General features: G+C 35.5%; 1 protein-coding gene across 1 annotated transcript in view; it reads right to left on the bottom strand.

Annotated features, from left to right (window-relative positions):
• Window positions 1–4,080: 4,080 nt before the first annotated feature.
• NTRK2 (neurotrophic receptor tyrosine kinase 2) overlaps window positions 4,081–19,861 on the bottom strand; it is a 380,358-nt gene continuing 364,577 nt past the window's right edge. The window contains exons 15-16 of the mRNA XM_049770641.1: window positions 7,785–7,943; window positions 4,081–6,952 (exon numbers count right to left, since the gene is read on the bottom strand). Of these exons, the coding sequence (XP_049626598.1) occupies window positions 6,767–6,952; window positions 7,785–7,943 (345 nt within the window). The 3' untranslated portion in view covers window positions 4,081–6,766. The remainder of the gene's footprint in view (window positions 6,953–7,784; window positions 7,944–19,861) is intronic.

Below are 19,861 nucleotides of genomic sequence, written 5' to 3' on the forward strand. Positions count from 1 at the left end.
TGGAGGTAGCACATTTGCTTTGCATGCATAAGGACGGTGGTTCAAACCCAGGTATCCCATATAGTCTCCTGAGCCATCCAGGGGCAATTTCTGAGCATAGAGCCAGGAGTAACAGTGAGTGCTGCTGTGTGTGACCCAAAAAAAACAAAAACAAAACAAAACAAACAAAAAAAAAAAACAAAAAAAAAAAAAGAAAGAAAGAAAGAGAAAAATAACTAAACCAACTATCATGACAATGGTAGTGAATGAGAGAAATAGAATGCCTGTCTCAAAGACAGGTAGGTGGTTGGGGAGTAGAGAGATGGGGCCATTGGTGGTGAGAAAGATGCACTAATGAAAGGGTTTATACTTTTCTATGACTGAAACCCAACTACAAACATGTTTGTAAACATGATGCTTAAATAAATATATTTATAAAATATATTTTAAAATAAATTATATTTATTAAGGAAAAATATTAGGACCCCTGCTCTGGCCAAAAGGAAGAAACAGTCTCAATATCCTACTAAACTGTCCACTGTCCTCCTTCACCTTTACAATTTTTGAAATGAGTTTAAAAGATTCTATGACAAGGTGTCATTTTTGATATGAGTTGTTTCTGTTTCTGGGTCATCTTGATTCTCACTGTCCTAACTCTAGGATGACATCTACATTTCTATGAATAGTTTTATTAGGTCTTATCTTTAAAAAGTACAGTAACTCTTTCTTATCATTCCATCTTAACACTATAGCTATGAGGTACATGAGCTGTTCAAATGTAAATTACTTGAAAAATAAATCTAAGTCAGCTATTTAAACACACTTGTCACATATCAGCTGCTAACATTACTTGTTGCTAGCATGTTGATCAATGTAGATAAAATTAATAATAATGGAGGAAGTTCTATTGGACATTTAGACATTCATGTTTCAGTTCTTCAATATCTAAAGTTGAATGTGTCAAGATCCAGGGGACTTTTCAGGAACATGTACTGAAAGTCACTATTCTCATGACTTTTATCTAATGAACATTGGAGGCAATGTATTGTGACCATATATAAAAACAGACAGACACAGAAAGAAAAGCACATCATTCCTTGAAAACATTTGTACAATAGTTAAAAATAATCATGTCACTTTTAGTCTCTTTTGGGAGGATGTTATTTATTGTAAGACATTTTATTAAATACACTGTAGTACAAGAGACTCTCCATGTCAGGTTGAGAGAAGCTGGTCACATGATTTACAAACAGAACTGAGGTTTTTTTTTTTGTAGTTGTTTGTTTTTGTCTGTTTTTTTGTTTTTTTTTGTTTGTTTGTTTTGTTTTTAAACACTGTTATTCTGGTGTCACTTTGAAATCAGCCAAGATGCAGAAGGTTTTAGTAAAGCAATGGACCTCAAAACATCGCAAAACAAGAACCTGTAAATATTTGCACAGAGACATTACATCAAAAGAAAAAGAAAGCAAATAAAAGAATAGAGATGTCCAAATCAGGGTCACAATTTAAGGGGCAATATATGTCTTCAGAGAGATAATGAAATGTATGTATATGGCCTAGATATATACAAACATCTCCCTATGGACAGAAAAAATGCAGTGTCCAGATCTCTAGGCAGATTTGTAAGTGATAAGATATGATCAATGAATGCAGGGAGCAATACTTCACCATAATTTGGTTATTTCTTAAGGGGTTACATATTTAAGATCCATATTGATTTCAAATAGCATGTATATAAAACATTTCCAGCTGCTTTATACATTTTTAAAGCATTAGTAAGATAGGCAAGCTGCAAGATATAGCTTTTCTTTTTATTTCATTTGATTCCCATTTTTTCCAGCTTAAATATGTAACTATCTGCAGCTTATGTCATGCTTGCTCCAGGGTATTGAATGCTCAGTCGATCTTTATTCAGAATCATTTTTCTAATCATAAACCAAAGAAATAAAGCAAACATTGACCTGGCCTAGAATGCATAGACTAAAAGAAAAATGACATCCCACATTTTCCCATTTCATCTCCTGAGACGTATAGTAAGATGGCAAAAGAGTTGCTTGGTTGCTGTAGTGAAAGTCACAGTGTTTGCCTACAATACATATACATATATACATATGCATATATATGGTTTTTTGCTTTGCTTTGTGTTTATGATGAGTGCAGCAATATGTATATATAAATCAATAGATACATAAAAACATAAAAAGAATGGGGAAACAGACAAAACTAAGAATATTAAAGAATGTTAAGATCAGCAGTAACAATTCACTCTAGCCCTGACAACCACAAAACAGTCTTCATTGTGCTATCATTTTGATATATTAATCTCTCCCATCTCTAATTCTTTAGAATAGTGCTTGCCATTACAATTCCAAAATACGCAATGTAAAGAAGCATCTTTGATTATTCACTCAACCATTTGGGTAGATACTTCACTGACCCATATGATAACTTTAGTAGCAGTATTTCAGGCAAACCAAAACTCATAATTAAAAAAAATATCTCACATGGGAGAATAGAAGGGACAGTAAAGAAATTTGGGTCATGTGTGTATGCAATAAATGGTTGTAGCTATTAGTGTTGCAACATAATTTCATGTTATAATAATTATAGAAGGCCAAAGTGAAATAAAGGTCTACTCCTAACCAGTAGATGATGTTTTTGACACTTTGTGAAGTGTCGCTTTATACCAAGATTCAGACTCAGATATGAGACCTTAAACTTCTCATTTTTGAAATTCAAAATCCTGGACCTCAACAATCCAGGTCTCTTCCGGAATGCCTGCCTCTTCTAGAGACAAGGGTTTACAGTGGGAAAAGATGAATATAACACAAAAGTGTGAAATACTTTAAGAAAAGTCATTTCCCTTTCCTGAATTTTTATATAAATAGATTTTAGATCTGTATGTATTTTCCTTTGCAAGGATCAAGAGAAAAAAACTCAATGTAATGGAATGGCTTTGAGTCAATGATTTTGGGAAGTACATTACCTTAAACATATCTTCCACATAGACAGTACTGCACAGAACTGAAGTGTGACACGGCCTAGTCACATGGAGAACTGAAGCACTAACAGCAACATGGCATTAAAAGTTTTGGTTACTTAGCAAAATTTAAGCAACTTATTCATAACGACCCTACTTATAATTATTTCTTTACTGTGTGCCTGTAAATTTATACATAAGCACATAACACACTCAGTACGTGTGTTTGTATAGGCAAAAATCAAGTATGTATAACACCCAAATAAATACATGAAAATTCTACAAATAGTGCTGAAGTGAACAAATATGCATACTATAAATTCTAATATCCTTTATAGCATAGTTAAAAACATTTTCTATATAATCCTGATTATGACATTTACTCAGTGTATAAAGACAGCTAAAGCTATGAGCATGATTATATGTCCCATTATTTCGGTTGCTTATCATCTTATGATCTTATGTATTTCATTTTGTCCTAACATTATACATTGTTCACTTAATTGGTTAGCTTGTTTTGTTTCCTTAACTGCATATATATATGATATATATGAGTCTTGAATGAACAAAATCATAAACTTCAGAATCAGAATTCATCCAATTTAATTCCAATGATTCCAGAAGCTAGTCTGGAGATATCTAACATGCAATTTAACTTATCTGAGTCTCAGTTTCCTCACCTATATATTAATGGGAATAATTTGTTAACTTATGTTTAAAAGTATGTGGAAAATTATCAGTTGGTAAATGTCATAATGTCAGACTTTGTGAACTAGAGACTTAGGTGGCTTAACAAATTTGATGGCAGACCATAGATCCCTATATTTTAGAATGAGGATACTCTTTTGAAAATGTAGAATAGCATGAGAAGAGAGGGACAGGATAAATATTCTAAAATATTTTGTGGGTCATTCAGCTACTTTAAAAGCAATCTGTATGGGGCCGGTGAGGTGGCGCTAGAGGTAAGGTGTCTGCCTTGCAAGCACTAGCCAAGGAAAGGACCATGGTTCGATCCCTCGGCATCCCATATGGTCTCCCCAAGCAAGGGGCAATTTCTGAGCATGTAGCCAGGAGTAACCCCTGAGCATCAAACGGATGTGGCCTGAAAAACCAAAAAAAAAAAAAGCAATCTGTTTTTCTTTCAATGTAAGATGTCTCTAAAACCAGCACATACTCTTGAAACTACAGAGGGAAAAATTACCAATATAAGTAACTTTGCATTTGCATAGAACCTTGTGCTTCAGGAAATGAAAATCTCCTTATGGGTTGTCAGAAAGTAAAGAAGAAAAAATTATTTTTTGTTTTCTCTTTCCTCAAGAGAAAAACACAAAACTGAAATAGAATGCAGTATCTTCATCTAGTCATTCTTCTTAATCAAATCCCTGTTTTTAAAACTGCACAGCCCTCCTAGAATTTGATCTCCAAGATTATTAGTTCCTTTGTTCCCGGTTACAATAAAATAACTAGAAGCTTCTTCCCCTAGAGTAGCTGGTTGGTCATGCAGAATGATTAACCTATGTATATTTTCAGACCAGTGCTGATGGAATCAGAAAGTTTTGTACAAATCTGCCCCTTCTTTACTGCTTCAGGTGCCACAGTGTTTTAACAGTACCATGGGTCCTTAAGGATATATACGTTCAGGTATATATCATGGAAATATGGCTTTCATTATATTATGTGTATTCTAGAGGGGTTGTTTTTCACCAGCAAAGAGAACAAATCGACTTCCTTGTCTCTTAGACCAGCACAGAACTTTAGGAGACTAGTTTATCTTGTCAACCCCCTTCATTTGCTCACATGTTATGGGATTTCCTTTTGTTCTCTATTAATTGACACTTTTTTGATAACGGGTTTTTACAATCTGTAATGGAAAATAAGGTGCTCCAGTAGTTAGAGGTGCAAGCAAAATCTAAACAGAGCAATTGCATTATTAGAAATAAATATGAAACCAATAACCTAGGATGAATAAAAATCACTCCTTTTTCAATCTGACCATATTATAAAGATGCCACGTTAGCAAAATTCCCCTCACAGAGGGTAGCAAGTTTTCTTGAGGAACAGAAATATTTTTCTTCCTTAATATAACTTAGCAAATAACAGTACATTTCTAATTAAATTTATAATTTCTCTTTCAAAATTCCTGATAACGACCAGAAACACATCTCCAAGACTTGGTCAGAGCATAGTCTGCCATTAGCATGCCTAATTATTAAAATACTTGTTTTAATGGAGTGAAGAAAATAAAACAGTATATTGACAATAAAATATATTGGATTGAAACCACTCTCCTAACCGAAGCAATGGCTTGGTCTGTTTACACTGAACATCAAAGCATGTGATATCTTATGGTGAGGGTTATATTTCTTCAAGGATACATTCTGCCCTTCTCACAGTCCCCGGATAGGATTGATGTATCTCAGGACATCCAGGTTTCAGGGTCCATCTTCATAAAACCTATTATCACCATTAAACCCAGAAACATTTATATTATGAACTCCATTTGCTTCCACTAATTTTATGTTTTTCCTTTTATGGATCTGCTCTAGCTATCAGGGACATGACATGTGGAGTGGTAGTTTCTGCACACAAGGTATTAATTGACAAAGACCATGCACAATTTTGCTTGCACAGTTAGGAGGACAGGTGAGGCAGAGGGTAGGCGTCAGAGGGAACTGCTATCTGTAAAGTTCAATATAAGAGAAATGCCTTCAAATGTATAACTAGTCCAATCATTTCAAAGTCCTTGTCTTTCCCACTTGACCCAAAATAATATCTGAGCAAGAATCTATCTGTTTTTAAATGAACTTGACAAAGGCTTAGTGGATAACACTTGGAAAAACAAACCAATGCCATTACCATGTCCTACAAGGACAAGACTAAGTCTGTGATGCACCATCTTGTGTCTTACGGAAGTCATCTTTTCTCTTCACTACTCTCTATGTTTCTGCTTGTGGGAAGAGAATAATCCATGGCACCAAATGCACCAATCTTTACTCCTCAGGAAGGTCCTCAGAGGAAGATGCTGGATACATTCCTCCCAGCTGACAATGCTGGATTTTTCTGAAGTAGGGACTGACACCAACTGATCCTAATGATGGTCATGGTTCCTTCTAAAATGTGGGTTACAATATATCTTCTTTTTTCTGGCTTTAATCTCCCGTAGATAAAGGCTTCCCAGATTGAACACAAAGTTTCCTTTTGTCATACATAAGCTGAAGCCATCCAAAATCAGTAACAATAATAATAATAATAATAATAACAGTAATAATAAGTAAATAGAAGTGAATCCATAGAAACTCTCAATGTCTGTACAGCAGAAGTGACAAAGTTTAAGTCAAATATTGTTTTCCCTTTTTTATCCACATCAAAGGCAGGAATTCAACAAGGCATTGTTAGTTGTGGTGGTCAAACTGGAGAGTCTGCTAATATAACAAATTAGGTTTGTTAAGGCCTTTGTCTATGCAGAGTTAATAGAAATGCAGAAGCCAGATTGGTTTTAAAAGAAAGGGTAAAAACTGTGAAGCTATTTAGACTAAAAAATAAATAAATATAAAAAGACAAAAATATGGGAGCAAACCAAGGGAGATGGAAATGAAGAGAGATAATGCCAAAAAGAAGTCCATACTGTATCTATGATGAACAAGTACACATTGCTTCCCTCTGAAATCTTTGTTCTATGTCTTTGTGGCTAATACTGTCAGAGTGAAGAACAGCAGATTGGTGGCATCCAGTGGCAGTTACAAGACGTTCATCCTTTTGGTCATCCAAGGAGGTGCTTTGAGAAGGGTAGGTCTGGGAGATGAGGCTTTAGCCTAGAATATCCAGGTAGACTGGAGATGCCTTGGCCAAGTTCTGCAGGAGGGTGTGAATGCCCTTTATGTTCTTCCTCATATGGGGCTCTCTCTGCCAGCACCCCAGCATCAATTCATAGACCTCCTGGGGGCATGTTCGAGGTCGTTGCAAGACTCGGCCCTGAGTGATGCATTCTATCACCTAGAGAGGATGGAAATCAAGATAGGATTAGAAAGAGAAAAATGAATGCAGATGAATGAAGGGACATTGTAAAGAGAATACTAATTATAACAAATCTCACCCAGTGTACTTTTATTGAAAATAAGAAACCAATAAAATATAAATATAATAGTTTCTGTGTTGTCTATACAGCCAAACTCCAAGTTATAATGAGATCATAAAGCTGATGAAACATCATTTATTTGTATAGGAAACTCTCAAATTATAATCTTGGTATGTCTTTGTGTTTCAGTTTCTATGGCCTGAAGCAGAACCTGAGTCGCTTAGTGTGAGGGTGCAAAGTGACAAGGAAACTCCAGGCCTTATAAATAGCTCATCATTTTGGATAACAGAATTAGGTATTATATATGACCTAAAGAAGATAAGGAAAAACATTAAGCTAGAAAAACAAAATGCTTGAAATGTTTTTACTGGGAGTAAGTGAGTGAAATATGCACAAAAGGGAAAGAAACTTGAAACCTTATTGAAAAACAAATACAAAGCCTAGATGGATTTTAAGTGCCCTGGGATTTCACATCTGCTATTAATTTACTAGATAAAATGATTCTTTAGTCCCATTACTTGAGGACTGGAGGCTTGTTGGCAAACATTATCCTTTCCTTTTTCTAGTGTGCTTTAATTTATAGAGTGACTATGTTTTAGTAATGACCTTTATCTGTATAGGTGGACATTTGCGAGATAGCTCTCCACAAAGCCACAAAAAATCATAAAATTATGTCCTTATTTACAAACAAGGGATAGTTCTTTTTTGGTTCTTGAGAGGGGAGGAAATGGTGAAGACTGCAGCACATACCTCGTTGTTTGATAGCTGATACCAGGGCTGCTTGCCGTATGTAAAGATCTCCCACAACACGACTCCTAGACTCCAGACATCACTCTCTGTGGTGAACTTCCTGTACATGATGCTCTCAGGAGGCATCCAGCGAATAGGCAGCATTGTATGACCACCAACCTGGCAGGAATAAAAAGAAGTCACCCAAATCAAGTCTCACCAGAAAGGGAAGCGGTACTGAAGGGAGATATGGAGGGGGACATTTTTAATTTTGTTCATAAACAAGAAAAAAATCATTGATTTTTCATCTTAAGCAACTCAGGGAAATCAATAATCAAATTAATTGTTTCATGTTTCTCCCTCTCTAAGCTAGAAAAACAGAAATGATGATTAGAGACACGTTCATTTTGGATAAACTACACACATGTACTTTCTAGTATAAGGATTACTTAATCTCGTCATTGAAAAGGTAATGTTGACCAGGATAAGATAATGTTGACCAGGTAATTTGACCAAGATGGATACACCTTCCAAATGACCAGCCCCCTACCACCAGATAACACTATTTCTTTGAAAGGTCAGATCTTTCTGCTTTAAGATGTTTTACAATTGGGGCTAAAGAGTTAGTACAGTGAGTAAGGTGCTTGCTTTGCATGTGGCCAACTCAGGATCAATTGCCAAATGGTCTCTTGAGTATTGCCAGTAGTAAGCTCTAAGCATTATTACCATCACCATGTGCGAGCCCAAAATCAAACAAAAAAGAAAACAAACAAAATAAGGTGTTCTACAAATCTAAAATGTGTGAACTTCCTTGACATAACACAGTATTATGAAGAACAGAAATCATTACTCCCATTTTCCAGATGTGGCAAGTAATGGTCAAGTTGCTATAGAAACAAAAGTTTAGGTCTTTGGGGCTTAAAGTTCAGGACTTTTTTGTGGTACTAAGCACTGCTACAGTGCTGATATTTAAAAACAAAAACCAGACAGACTTAAAATCCTGTTTTAGTGAAAATATGAGGTAGAATATGTATAAAGCATTAACACAAATCAAGGGAACTTTGGCAAAGGAGACCCTTTATGACTTCCTACTTCCTAATTGAGTTGTCAAGAATTTAGATTACCTAGGAGATAGGGGTGAAGGGCTGTCAAGATAGGGACAATGTGATCTAGAATTGAGATATAGGACAGTAAATTTGCATAGCAAGCAAATATTAACACTATTATAAGTAGTAGAAAAAAGGAAAAATATCTGGGGTCATATTTGTATATTTCAGGACTGTGTAATGACTGTAGTTGGGCACAGAAGCCCTAAGGGTGAACTGAATCACTAGGTCTCCAATACTAATAGTCAAAAATGCTAAGCCTCATTCCAAGGGGCAGAGGGTAGGGTTTTAGGACGTAGAACTCACTGAAAATTTCAGACCCTTAGTTCTTCAATTATTGTCACATAGAGCTTTTGTTGATTTTAATTCTTTTTTTTGTTTGTTTGTTTGTTTTTGTTGTTTGAGTCACACCCAGCAGCGCTCAGGAGTTACTTCAGACTCTGTGCTTAGAAGTCGCTTCTGGCAGGGAGACCATATGGGATGCTGGGATTAGAACTGAGGTCCTTCAAGTGTTGGCCATGTGCAAGGCCAACGCCTTACCGCTGTGCTATCTCTATAGCCCCATAATTTTTATTCTTGATATTTGTTTATGACTTCTAAATAAATGAGTAACAGTTCCTGTAAATGTTACTCAACTCTACATTCCAAAAATCAGGCTTTCATCAATATCTAATATGCTTAGCAAGTTAAAATTATAGTATTATTATGAATTGTATTATTAACATGAAAGTAAGAGGATTTTTATTCTTTATTCTCTATATAGTAACTCCAAATGTGACAAGCAGAGACATTACTTGCTGTCCCAAAGCTACAGTGTTCTCTTATATCTACTGCCCAACTTTGAAAATACCAAAAGAGCACACATAAATTAGGCACTAGTTAGCTTCTATCAGCTTTATATTTTTTGTCTTTCATCTTACTCATCGAGGTCAGTGAATAGATGTTTCTCTTTTTGGAGTTACCTAACTCCAAATCAATGAGCTCAAATTTCTCTTTTGGGACTTCAAGTATGTTCCAGCATTCACCACGAGGTTTGATATTTAAAAAGCAATGTGAATGAGAAGGACATTGATGGTCAGAAAGAATATGGTGAGCAAATATACCAACTTAGTGCATTTTGGGCTGCTAAATGTCAACCTAGCATAATAATCCATTAATCAAGATCATAATATTTACAAGGACTCAGAGTACCACACAACAAAACCATGGAGAGTAATTGTGATTGCAAAGATCTATGTAGCACAGACTTAACAGAGGTTTCTGTCCTGACCCAGGTTTTTGAGAAAAAAACAGTTTTTCATAACAATATAAGAAATTAAAACTAAATATATAGGTTATTGGTGGAAAATAAGTGGGAAAAGGGGGACTCAGACAATATGGATAATGTCAACTATAATGCATAGTATTCAAAATATTTCGTACTAGCTCCCCCAAATAGTTCTTGTATACACTTGTCAAACACACTCACACACACAGACACAGGCACACACTAACTGCAACCCTTTTCACATCTTGTAAATTCATAATGCACAGAACCAGATAGTAGTTAAGGAGTTTGGTAAAAAAGAAAAAAAGAAAAAGAAAAGAAAAAAGATTTAATTTTGACTTGCTGAATTAAACAAATCTGAATGTTTGTGGGGAAGGAGGAGAGAGAAAACATATTCCCACATCTTCTAGAACCAACTGCTATATGACATTTCTCAATCTAGGATATGGAGCTTCTCCTCCCACTCTATATTTGAAACATGCAGAGGACAGCAATAATGTCTTATATTTAGGGGTCAAACATCCAGCTATGAAGGGCATGCTCTTGGGGCGAATTTTACCATGGGTAAATAGAATTAATAATATGTAGCTATTTGGTAGTGACCACTTCACAACATATATTAGAAATAACTAATCATTGAGCATTTGAAATTAATTTTATATTTAAATTCACATATATGCTGAATAATGGTCAACATGGTTAAACATCACTCCAAAACATGCCCTGTATGTGCAAGGTCCTAAGTTTGATCTCTTGTCACCTAAAAAGCCCCACTGTACACCACCACCTCTCAGCACTCATTGTGGCCCTAGTTGTCCTCGATAGGACTGGTTTTAAGACTCTAAGAATCTTCAGATAGGCAGAGCCAGATCAAGCACTGCTAAGAGTGGTCCTTGGGCACTGAGGAGGCTTCTCTTCTCAAACAATTTAAAAATTATAATAAATCTATGGATTTTAGGGTACACTATAATCTGCTATGTTCTACTTGGATAATCTTTGCCTAGTTTCCAAACTTCTCTAAGTTCTAGTATCTCCAAGATAAGATAAATGATATTTGGGGGTATTGCTCAGTAGTAGGATGTATTCTTTCTTTGTATGTGGTATTGAATTCTATACTCTCTTAAACCCCAGCACACAGAAAACAATTGAAGATTTAAAAATATATATAAATAGAGGCCAAAACAGATAGAACATTTGCCTTACAAATAGCCAACACAGTTCAACAAAGGTTCAGTACCAGGGTGTCACCAGGTTTAAGGGACACTCTCATGATCCTCTAATCTGGTAGTAGTGTGTTATATATGAAAGCATTTCCATAAGATTATCTCTGCCTATTGTCCCACTTACGACCTTCCAGGTGGGGCATTGTTGAGAGCCTAATAGTTTGGAAGCGAGATGCTGGGGTCTTTTGGAGCAGTTACTAGCTGGCTGGAGGTTTTTTGGAGCTGGTGGTAGGCTGACAAAGGACTCTACATCCGACCTTCTTACCCCTTTTACCCTCCTGTCTGTGTGGATTACAGTATTTGCCGGGGATAAATATTGCCAAGACCTCTTTCCTCTCAAATGGGGTAGGGGATTGGGAATCAATTTCTCATTCTGGGAGCTCTTTGAGGATCCATCAATAACCAGTCAAGGAGTAGTGATCAGTAGTGACCATGAATAGGGTCACAAATTAGCACTGATCACAGCCAGGCATGGTCTTCAAAATTTTAAATTAAAAATAACTAAAAATATGTGTATAATATATACTCCCCAGGATTATAGTAAGGTAAATGCTCAAGTAGACAAAATGAGATTGCTTTAAAATTGAATGCACTAAATGCTTTTAAGGCATTGTTTCCTTCTCTGCAAGTTTTATTATCTTCCTCAATGGGAAGCAGCTGTTTCTGAGACCCCAAGAAGAGTTAACACATAGGACTTGCTCATATTTCTCTTAGTAATACTGCATTGCTATTCCCAGAAAGAAGAGTAGCACCTGTTTCATCAGGTTCTGTTTTATTTTGTTAATGACCAAAGAAAATGCTTGATTCCTTTTGAAGAGACAAAAATAAAATTAAATTATATTTTACATGTTTTCCTGTCTGATCATTTATTTTATTTTATCCTTTCAGTCTCCCTGGGATAGATCTTTCCCTTTAATTCTTTTAAGAATTCCTTCTGGGATTTCGCACATGCTATTAATGTTGTCCTTGTTCTGATGTCAAATGGTTAAGTGGTAGGAGAATCTAATAAAAGTTCAGACAAGGTTCACAGTTTGCCAAACCTGTGTAGAACATTCCTGAAAATTTTTTTAGTATTTTGGAGCATTGTTGCAAAAGTAGACTTAAAAAATTATCATTGTTACACATTTCAGTCAATGACTAGATGGTTTGGGGACAGTAAAATCACATACTGTGCAGCAAAAAAACACAATGAGACATTTATTTCATATTGTGAAGCTTGGCAACTTGCCCTCATATCCTTTCTTAAAAATTTGTGAGTTGGAATGCAATCCTAAGTATGATGTTCGAAGTCACACTTGTTAATTTGCCTGCCACGGTAATAATCAAAAAAGGCTTCCCTTTATCACAAGGGGTCAGGCCACATTTTCTTCACTTATTTCACCAGATTACACTGTTGGAAGCTGGAAAATTCAATTACCTGAACTCACTTGGATTTGGGAATTTTTAGTTTTCTCATTACAAGAGAGTAGAGTTCTAGTTATGTAATAACCCACCATTAATTTACTACCATATTCTATCAATTCCCATTTAATTATCTCACCTGAACTCAATGCTACCACTGTATACATATTACATATTACTTCTATCTTTATATCACACTATCTTCATATTGCAACTAATGTTCAGAATTTTAGGGTATTTAAGGAGCTTTTTAAATTAAAGCTTAGGGAAGTTGAGTATAATTTATATAATGGTATTTAATATTTAACAAATAATATTCCCAAAGTTTAGGGTATTTAAGTAGCTTTATAATGTATAATATAGAAATAATGTAATATAGAAATAATGTATAATGTAGAAACTCTATATTTCTGGTTTCTGTATCTAACAGAACATGGACTGTTTTAGCCAGTAAATTTATTGCTCTTCACATAGACCAAACCTACACATACATCTATTTTTCAAAGGTACCCTAAAGGCAAGTTCAAGTTTATTTACTCCAAGGAAACTATATTATAGCTCAGTGACGTTTGAATGCATTGTGAACCTCTTGCTAATATATAGCTCTAGTAACAATACATTCTCTTCTTTTGCCAACAAACATATCTCAAAAAGAATGGATACTAATCACTTATAGTCGGCAGGGGAGTAAAGTGGTCACTGATTAAACATTTATCTTTAGGTGGGTTTCCTGTGAATGCTGTTATTTGGAGAAAAAATTTATGTTTTCTCAATTATCAGTTTTCACTATCTTTCTACTTCCTTTTCCTACAACTATTTTTTCTGTCACTCTCAGCTCTGTTCAGCACTTACTCTTGGCTCTGGCTCAGTGCTCAGAGATCACTCCTGGCAATCTTTCAAAGAAATAACTCTATTTGATGCTGGGATCAAGCCTGGAAGGATTGCATCAGAGGATTTATCCCAACCATCTCCAAACTTTTTTTTTTTTTTTTTTTTTACAAATCTGGCTAAATCCAAACTTTAGATTAAATAAATAGGTAGAAACAACAATCTTACCTATTTGATTTATGCTACAAAATAAGAATTTCTTTGGTAAAATCACAACCATTTATAATTCAACCCAACAAGCAGAGAATGTGAGATCTCTTCAAGTTATTCATTAGTTTCTATTGAACTATAGACAGATTGCCTAGAACACAGACCTGATATGAAAATGCAGTCTAAAAAAATGTTACAAAATTCAACATGCCCTACAGATGATAACTAGCACCTCATATCCTCTGTAGAAAGAGAAGAAAGATGGATTAAAGAAGTTATATTACAAAAAATTGAGGAGGATCAACAGGGCTGCTAGTGATTGCAACTCATAAAATAATCAGTGAAGCAAATCAGAAAACATTTCTGATGTCCATGGCCAAAAAAGACATTTAATAGAGCCTAAAATTATTTTATGGAAACAACAAATTCTGCTTTTGTTTTTTAATTTTTCTACTTTTCTTTCCCATCTTAGTCTCTTTTTGATCACATCTGGCTGTGCTCAGTGCATACTCCTGGTGCTGTATTCAGGGATTACACCTGGCAGGCTTGGGGACCAAATCTGTGCCTGGGAATTGAACCCTCATCAACATGTAAGACAAACTAAAGCTGTACTACCTTGCTATGCTTCTTAATACTGTTTTTAAAATACTATTTTTAAAACTTGTTTATTTAACACTTAACATTTTTCATGATATCTCATAATTTTGAAAATGGATTTGTGTTGATTTGGCTAAAACCAAAACTAAATGTGTTCTAATTAAAATAATGGATTTATATGCACTTTAATTTTTTTGCTTGGAAGGCAAATTTAAGACAATAAATTTTGTAGACAATATCAAACTATTCTTGCTAACAATGTCTTCCATTAGAAATTAATTATTTTACTATTTTAAACTGAAGTTACATACCTTTAATCACATTGAATATAATGTTTATTTCTTACTCAAAAATTAGTCTTTGAGAACATCTTTGGTCATTGCATTATAATTACAAAAATTTTCCCATGCTTAAACAAGGACTTCTTTATCTACATTGAAAAGTAGGACTGAGAAAGAATTTGTAGACACAGTGTAAATATGAATTGATTACAAGCTATATTGAAACAATTCTCTATTTTAATACTTTTCATGAATATGTGTAGAATTTTTCTCATATTTTATCAAATAAAAGCAATTCCTTAATGAGGAATGCATTTTCTAGGAAAATAGAGGGGCGACAAGTTTATTAGTGATTGTTCTGTAAATCTTGACACTGTAGAAACGCATACACCTATTTCCTTTTATTCTCATCATCTTCTCTGCCACCTTCTGCTTTCTTTTCATTGTTACTCCTCAGTGAAGTCCTAATTCCCTTTCTTCAATCCCATTTATTCAGCCATATTTCAAATATCATGGTTACATTTAGATTTGATCAATTTGTTTCTTTTTCTCTACAAGTGGCCATGCTTGTTCCTATCATAACTGATTCTCCATCCATGTTGATGTAAAGTATGCTTTTTTTATGAATGACACAGTGGTGGGTCAGAATTTTTCTGTAGAACTAGTACAAATACCTAGTGGCTTTAAAATCCCTGTGGATTTGAAGGTGTTCGATGCTAATCTGGAACTTTCTACACTCAACTAGCAAAGAAAAATGAATGAATTTTGGGATGCCATGTTCAGTTTGTAGTAAGTGCTAAAATGAAATCCAAGCATTTTACTCCCTTGAAAATGTGCAAGCCAAAGAGTAAGCCAGTTAAGAGATGATTAGCTGTCAAAGAAGCTTTTGGCTTCATTAAATTTTCAAAGGGCTTCAAGTTCTCCCCCATTGTACCCTATAACCAATGGCTTCATTTCAGTAGTGTCTCCTGATCTCATTAGTTAACTATTCATGAAAGCTGTAAACTTTAAGAAATAGCTGTACATTATTTATAAATTATATATTGCATCTATAATGTGAAGTTTAATGGAGGAGAGAAAATTTTACATATAATATACTCCTTGGAGAACATAGAATCATTGTGGTCTAACTGTGGGCACTTTGTAGCCACATCCAGGAAATCAGAATTCTGCTATTAGAAAGAGTGATGAAGTATTTACAGAAACCACAGGGCATGTGGCTACTGAATCTGAGTTCACAAGGGCCATTTAGCCTTTCCTCACTTGGATGGAGCTCCTGAGTGAAATGCTCAGGAGGTGCTCTGGGACAATCTGATCAACCTCCCTTTAATACTGAGAACTGATTATTGCAGTACTAAATAAAAAGTGGCGTATTAGTCCCTGAGGAGATGTCTGACTTACTTCCCACAATTAACATGCCTTAGACACTGAGATTGTCCCTTCTAATACAATCAGCTTTACCCAGAATATTCTATTTCTCTCATTCCCTTAATTTTTCTACACAATTCCTATAACTAACGCAATCACTCTTTTACTAGGAGTAGCTTAACTTTTATTCTTATACATATCACACACTCTTTTCATGATAAGCTCAGAATGTTTTATATACAATTTTCTCCTGAGGCTATGCCTCATGTAACCTACTCATGTACTTTTTGTAAACGCTAATCTATGGAAAGCAGAAATATCCTGTCTAAGTAAGAGAGAGAGAGAGAGAGAGAGAGAGAGAGAGAGAGAGAGAGAGAGAGAGAGAGAGGATAACAGACTCCCCAAGAGAGTGAATCTCTGTGTGGATCTCTTTCTGCGTGTCTTTGTCTCTCTGTTTGTCTCTGTCTCGATGCCCCTCCCTCCTTCCATTGTATCATCCAACAAGTATGAGATTTCTTTATAGCGTGTTTGCTCTCATTGAAATCGTTTCACTCTCTTGATAAATTCTTTTACCAATCCTAAGTCTGAGTATCTTTTGTCTCCAAAGAAAAACTTGATACCACTACTCCAAAAGCTTTCCAATGACTCTTGATCGTTTACCTAATACTGATTCGTTCTAGAGGTTCAAATCTGTCTTAAAATAGTTTCTGTCCCCAACCAACCCTAAAATTAGTTCATTTATAGTATAAATCTTACTATAATATAAATTCTATCTTTACCCTAACCCTGGACTTTATACCTATTTCTCCTTTGGTAGCTAGAGAAAGTGAACAGGCATTGGAACTTATTACTGATGTGTATTTAAATGCTAAATGGCTTTTAGCACGCTCAACTAAAGTGAAAAGCTTTAACCTTCTCTGTTTGCTAGATACAACCAAAAGGACCAAAGAAACCCTATTTTAGAAATGACTGTAGTGTTATCAAATTTTACTTTTGACTCTATCTAAGAACAATTTTTTTTTATTAATTACACCTATGTTAAGAATGACAATTGTATCTTAATCACTTAGGTTAGGATCACTAATGTATACCAAAAGCATTAATAACAGTACTAATATGACCAAATTACTTCATTAACAAACTTTTGGGTCAGAGTGCTTCCAAGCATAACATGTGACTTCCAAGGACTTCTCTGGAAATTCTCAGCCAATACCTGCCAGAAATTCAATATGAGGACTTAAGAATGCAGTATGATTCGAATTCCCTAGTGCTGGAGATCACTGGATCACCCTGGAGATATGCTGGGGTCTAAGGGCTACACCTAGGGTTGGTTGATCCACATAGGGACTATGTGGTGCCATAGATCAGAAAAGGCTAAGCCATATGAAAAGTATATAACCCCTGTATTATCTTTTGTGGTCACAACAATAGTGTTAAACACAAACATACACACATGATTTTAGAAAAAACGATTTTTAATTTTTTAGCATTATAGTTAAATAGTGATGGCATGCTTTCCTCATTCTTACTGCCTCTTCCTTCCCATTCTATTACCTCTTGTATCTTGATGGGAATTTTCTGCATCAATGGAAAGAATTGGCTGGCATGTAATTGTTGAACTTGTACATGAATCAACAACTGTATAGTTCAACTAGGTATGTTCTATCAACCTGCCATCATTTTAATGTTCAATGCCACTGAACTACTTATAGGTGTCTGGGTATTGTAAATTTTTTGTTTGTTTGATTGATTCTAGTTTTAGTTTTGAAGTCATATTCAGTAGTGCTAAGGAATTACACCTGGTTTTGCACTCAGGGATCACTCCTGGTGTGTTCAGGAGACAATATGGGGGTCTTAAAGATGGAGCCTGAGTTGGCTGAGTACAAAGTAAGCACCCTACCTAATGTATTCCTGCCCCTGCATTAAAGCTTTAAGTCTAATGGGCCATATGATTTTATCACTAAAAAATGAAAGCATAGAATCCTTCCTGGTGAAAAGCCTTTAGGAGCCAACATGTAGTGAGAAAAGGCAATCAAAAAAGAGAAAAGGCATTATGTCTGTATCATTATATATATATTAAGGTAATTGCAGTATGTTAGTTTAGTACTCAAATTCCAATCTAAAATTGTGTCTATGGAAATGACTCATCAAGGCTGTTATTGCACTTAGATTTTCAGAAAAGAAAAAAAAAACTAGTAATTTTGTCAATATAGTAGGGAAGAAAAGCTTCTCAATATTGAGACTTTACTCCTCACACCAGCTGTGGCTACTGTGATTACTGCTTCCCTAAATGACATGTACAGTAAATGGAGAGATCAGATTACTCTGTGGACACCACATATGTCTGCCATTAACTCCAGCATGTGTGTTAACCCTGAAGACTCTGCTAGAATGTGTGTCACACTGAGATAGAAACTCCATACCCCAGAGCCAACTGAAAATAGATAAAACCCCTTTTGTCTCCAAGGTGAAGAGTTCATTTTGATACAGAAAATACTGTTTATGTCTACATGGGGTATAACCATAATAGGAAAATTGCTTTCTCCAGAGATCTCTAAAAGATCATCTATTATTATTTTATGGTCTATCTCCAGGCTATTTCTATGTTAGACAGAAACAGTAATTTCTCAAGTGATTGTGAGAATAAGAATCATTATAGTAAAAGTAATGTTTAATTAGATAACACCTACTTTGTGTGCAGCAATCTATGTTACAAACACTAAATGACTGGATTGATAGTAAAGGGTTAAGATTCTTGCCTTACAAGTGGCCAACCCCAATTCAAATCTCTGAAACCACATATGATCCCACAAATATCACTATGAATGATCCATAAGCAAAGAGCCGGGAATAAACCCTGAGCACACTTGGTGTGATTCCAAAACCACTTAAGATAAGACAAAAATGTTTCATCAAAATGGAGAGAATGGGATGGAGAGTTAACACAGTGGACAGGGCATTTGCCTTGCATGTGGCCAACATGGGTTCACTATCCAGCATTCTAGATGGTCCCCCGAGGAGTGATTTTTTCTTGAGCACAAAGCCAGGAGTTACCCCTGAGCATCACCGATATCGCCCAGACCCTGCCAAAGGAGATAATAAATGAACGAACACTTTCTAGAGCAAGACATACAGATGCCCAATAGATACATTACAAAATGTTTTTTATCACTAATCAGCAAAGTGAAATAAAATGCTATTATCATCTCACATCAGTGAGATAACATACATCATAAAGAACAAAACTAGTGTTGGTATAGATGTGAGGAAAAAGGAAACTTCAGCTATTATTAATGGTAATGTCAATTCAACCATTTTGGAAAACAGCAAAGGCATATCTCAAAAAACCCTAAGCCACGAGCTTCCATAAGACTCATCAATCCGATTTTTTGCAAGCTACAGAGGCGAGAGCTGGGCTTGGAGACCACACATGCCAGGAGTCTGCCCCTTGCACTGGTATATGGTGAGCACTGGGCTGGACAGCTAGCCAAAGAATCCCCCGGACTGCCAGTTAGTCCGGGGGGCCAGATTCCCCCACGCCAGAATGGTCTTCATGGCCACATATGGTAACCTGGGCCTTGTGGGATAGGATAGGACAGCTAGCCAAAGCAGATTTATCTCAACCATAGCAGCCCCTCTGCAGGGGTGTCCCCTTTTTTTTTAACCGATAACCATTTTCAAAAGTGCGCAGGCACAAATGCGCCCACGCGACATATACCCTCTTTAACATCGTTCAAAAATATTCTAATTCTTGACTATAGGAAGGGAAATAGAATATCCTATATATGGAGGATAGCACTCAAATTGATCTCTGAAG

The sequence above is a fragment of the Suncus etruscus genome, chromosome 3, assembly GCF_024139225.1.
Source record: "Suncus etruscus isolate mSunEtr1 chromosome 3, mSunEtr1.pri.cur, whole genome shotgun sequence".
NCBI lineage: Eukaryota > Metazoa > Chordata > Mammalia > Eulipotyphla > Soricidae > Suncus > Suncus etruscus.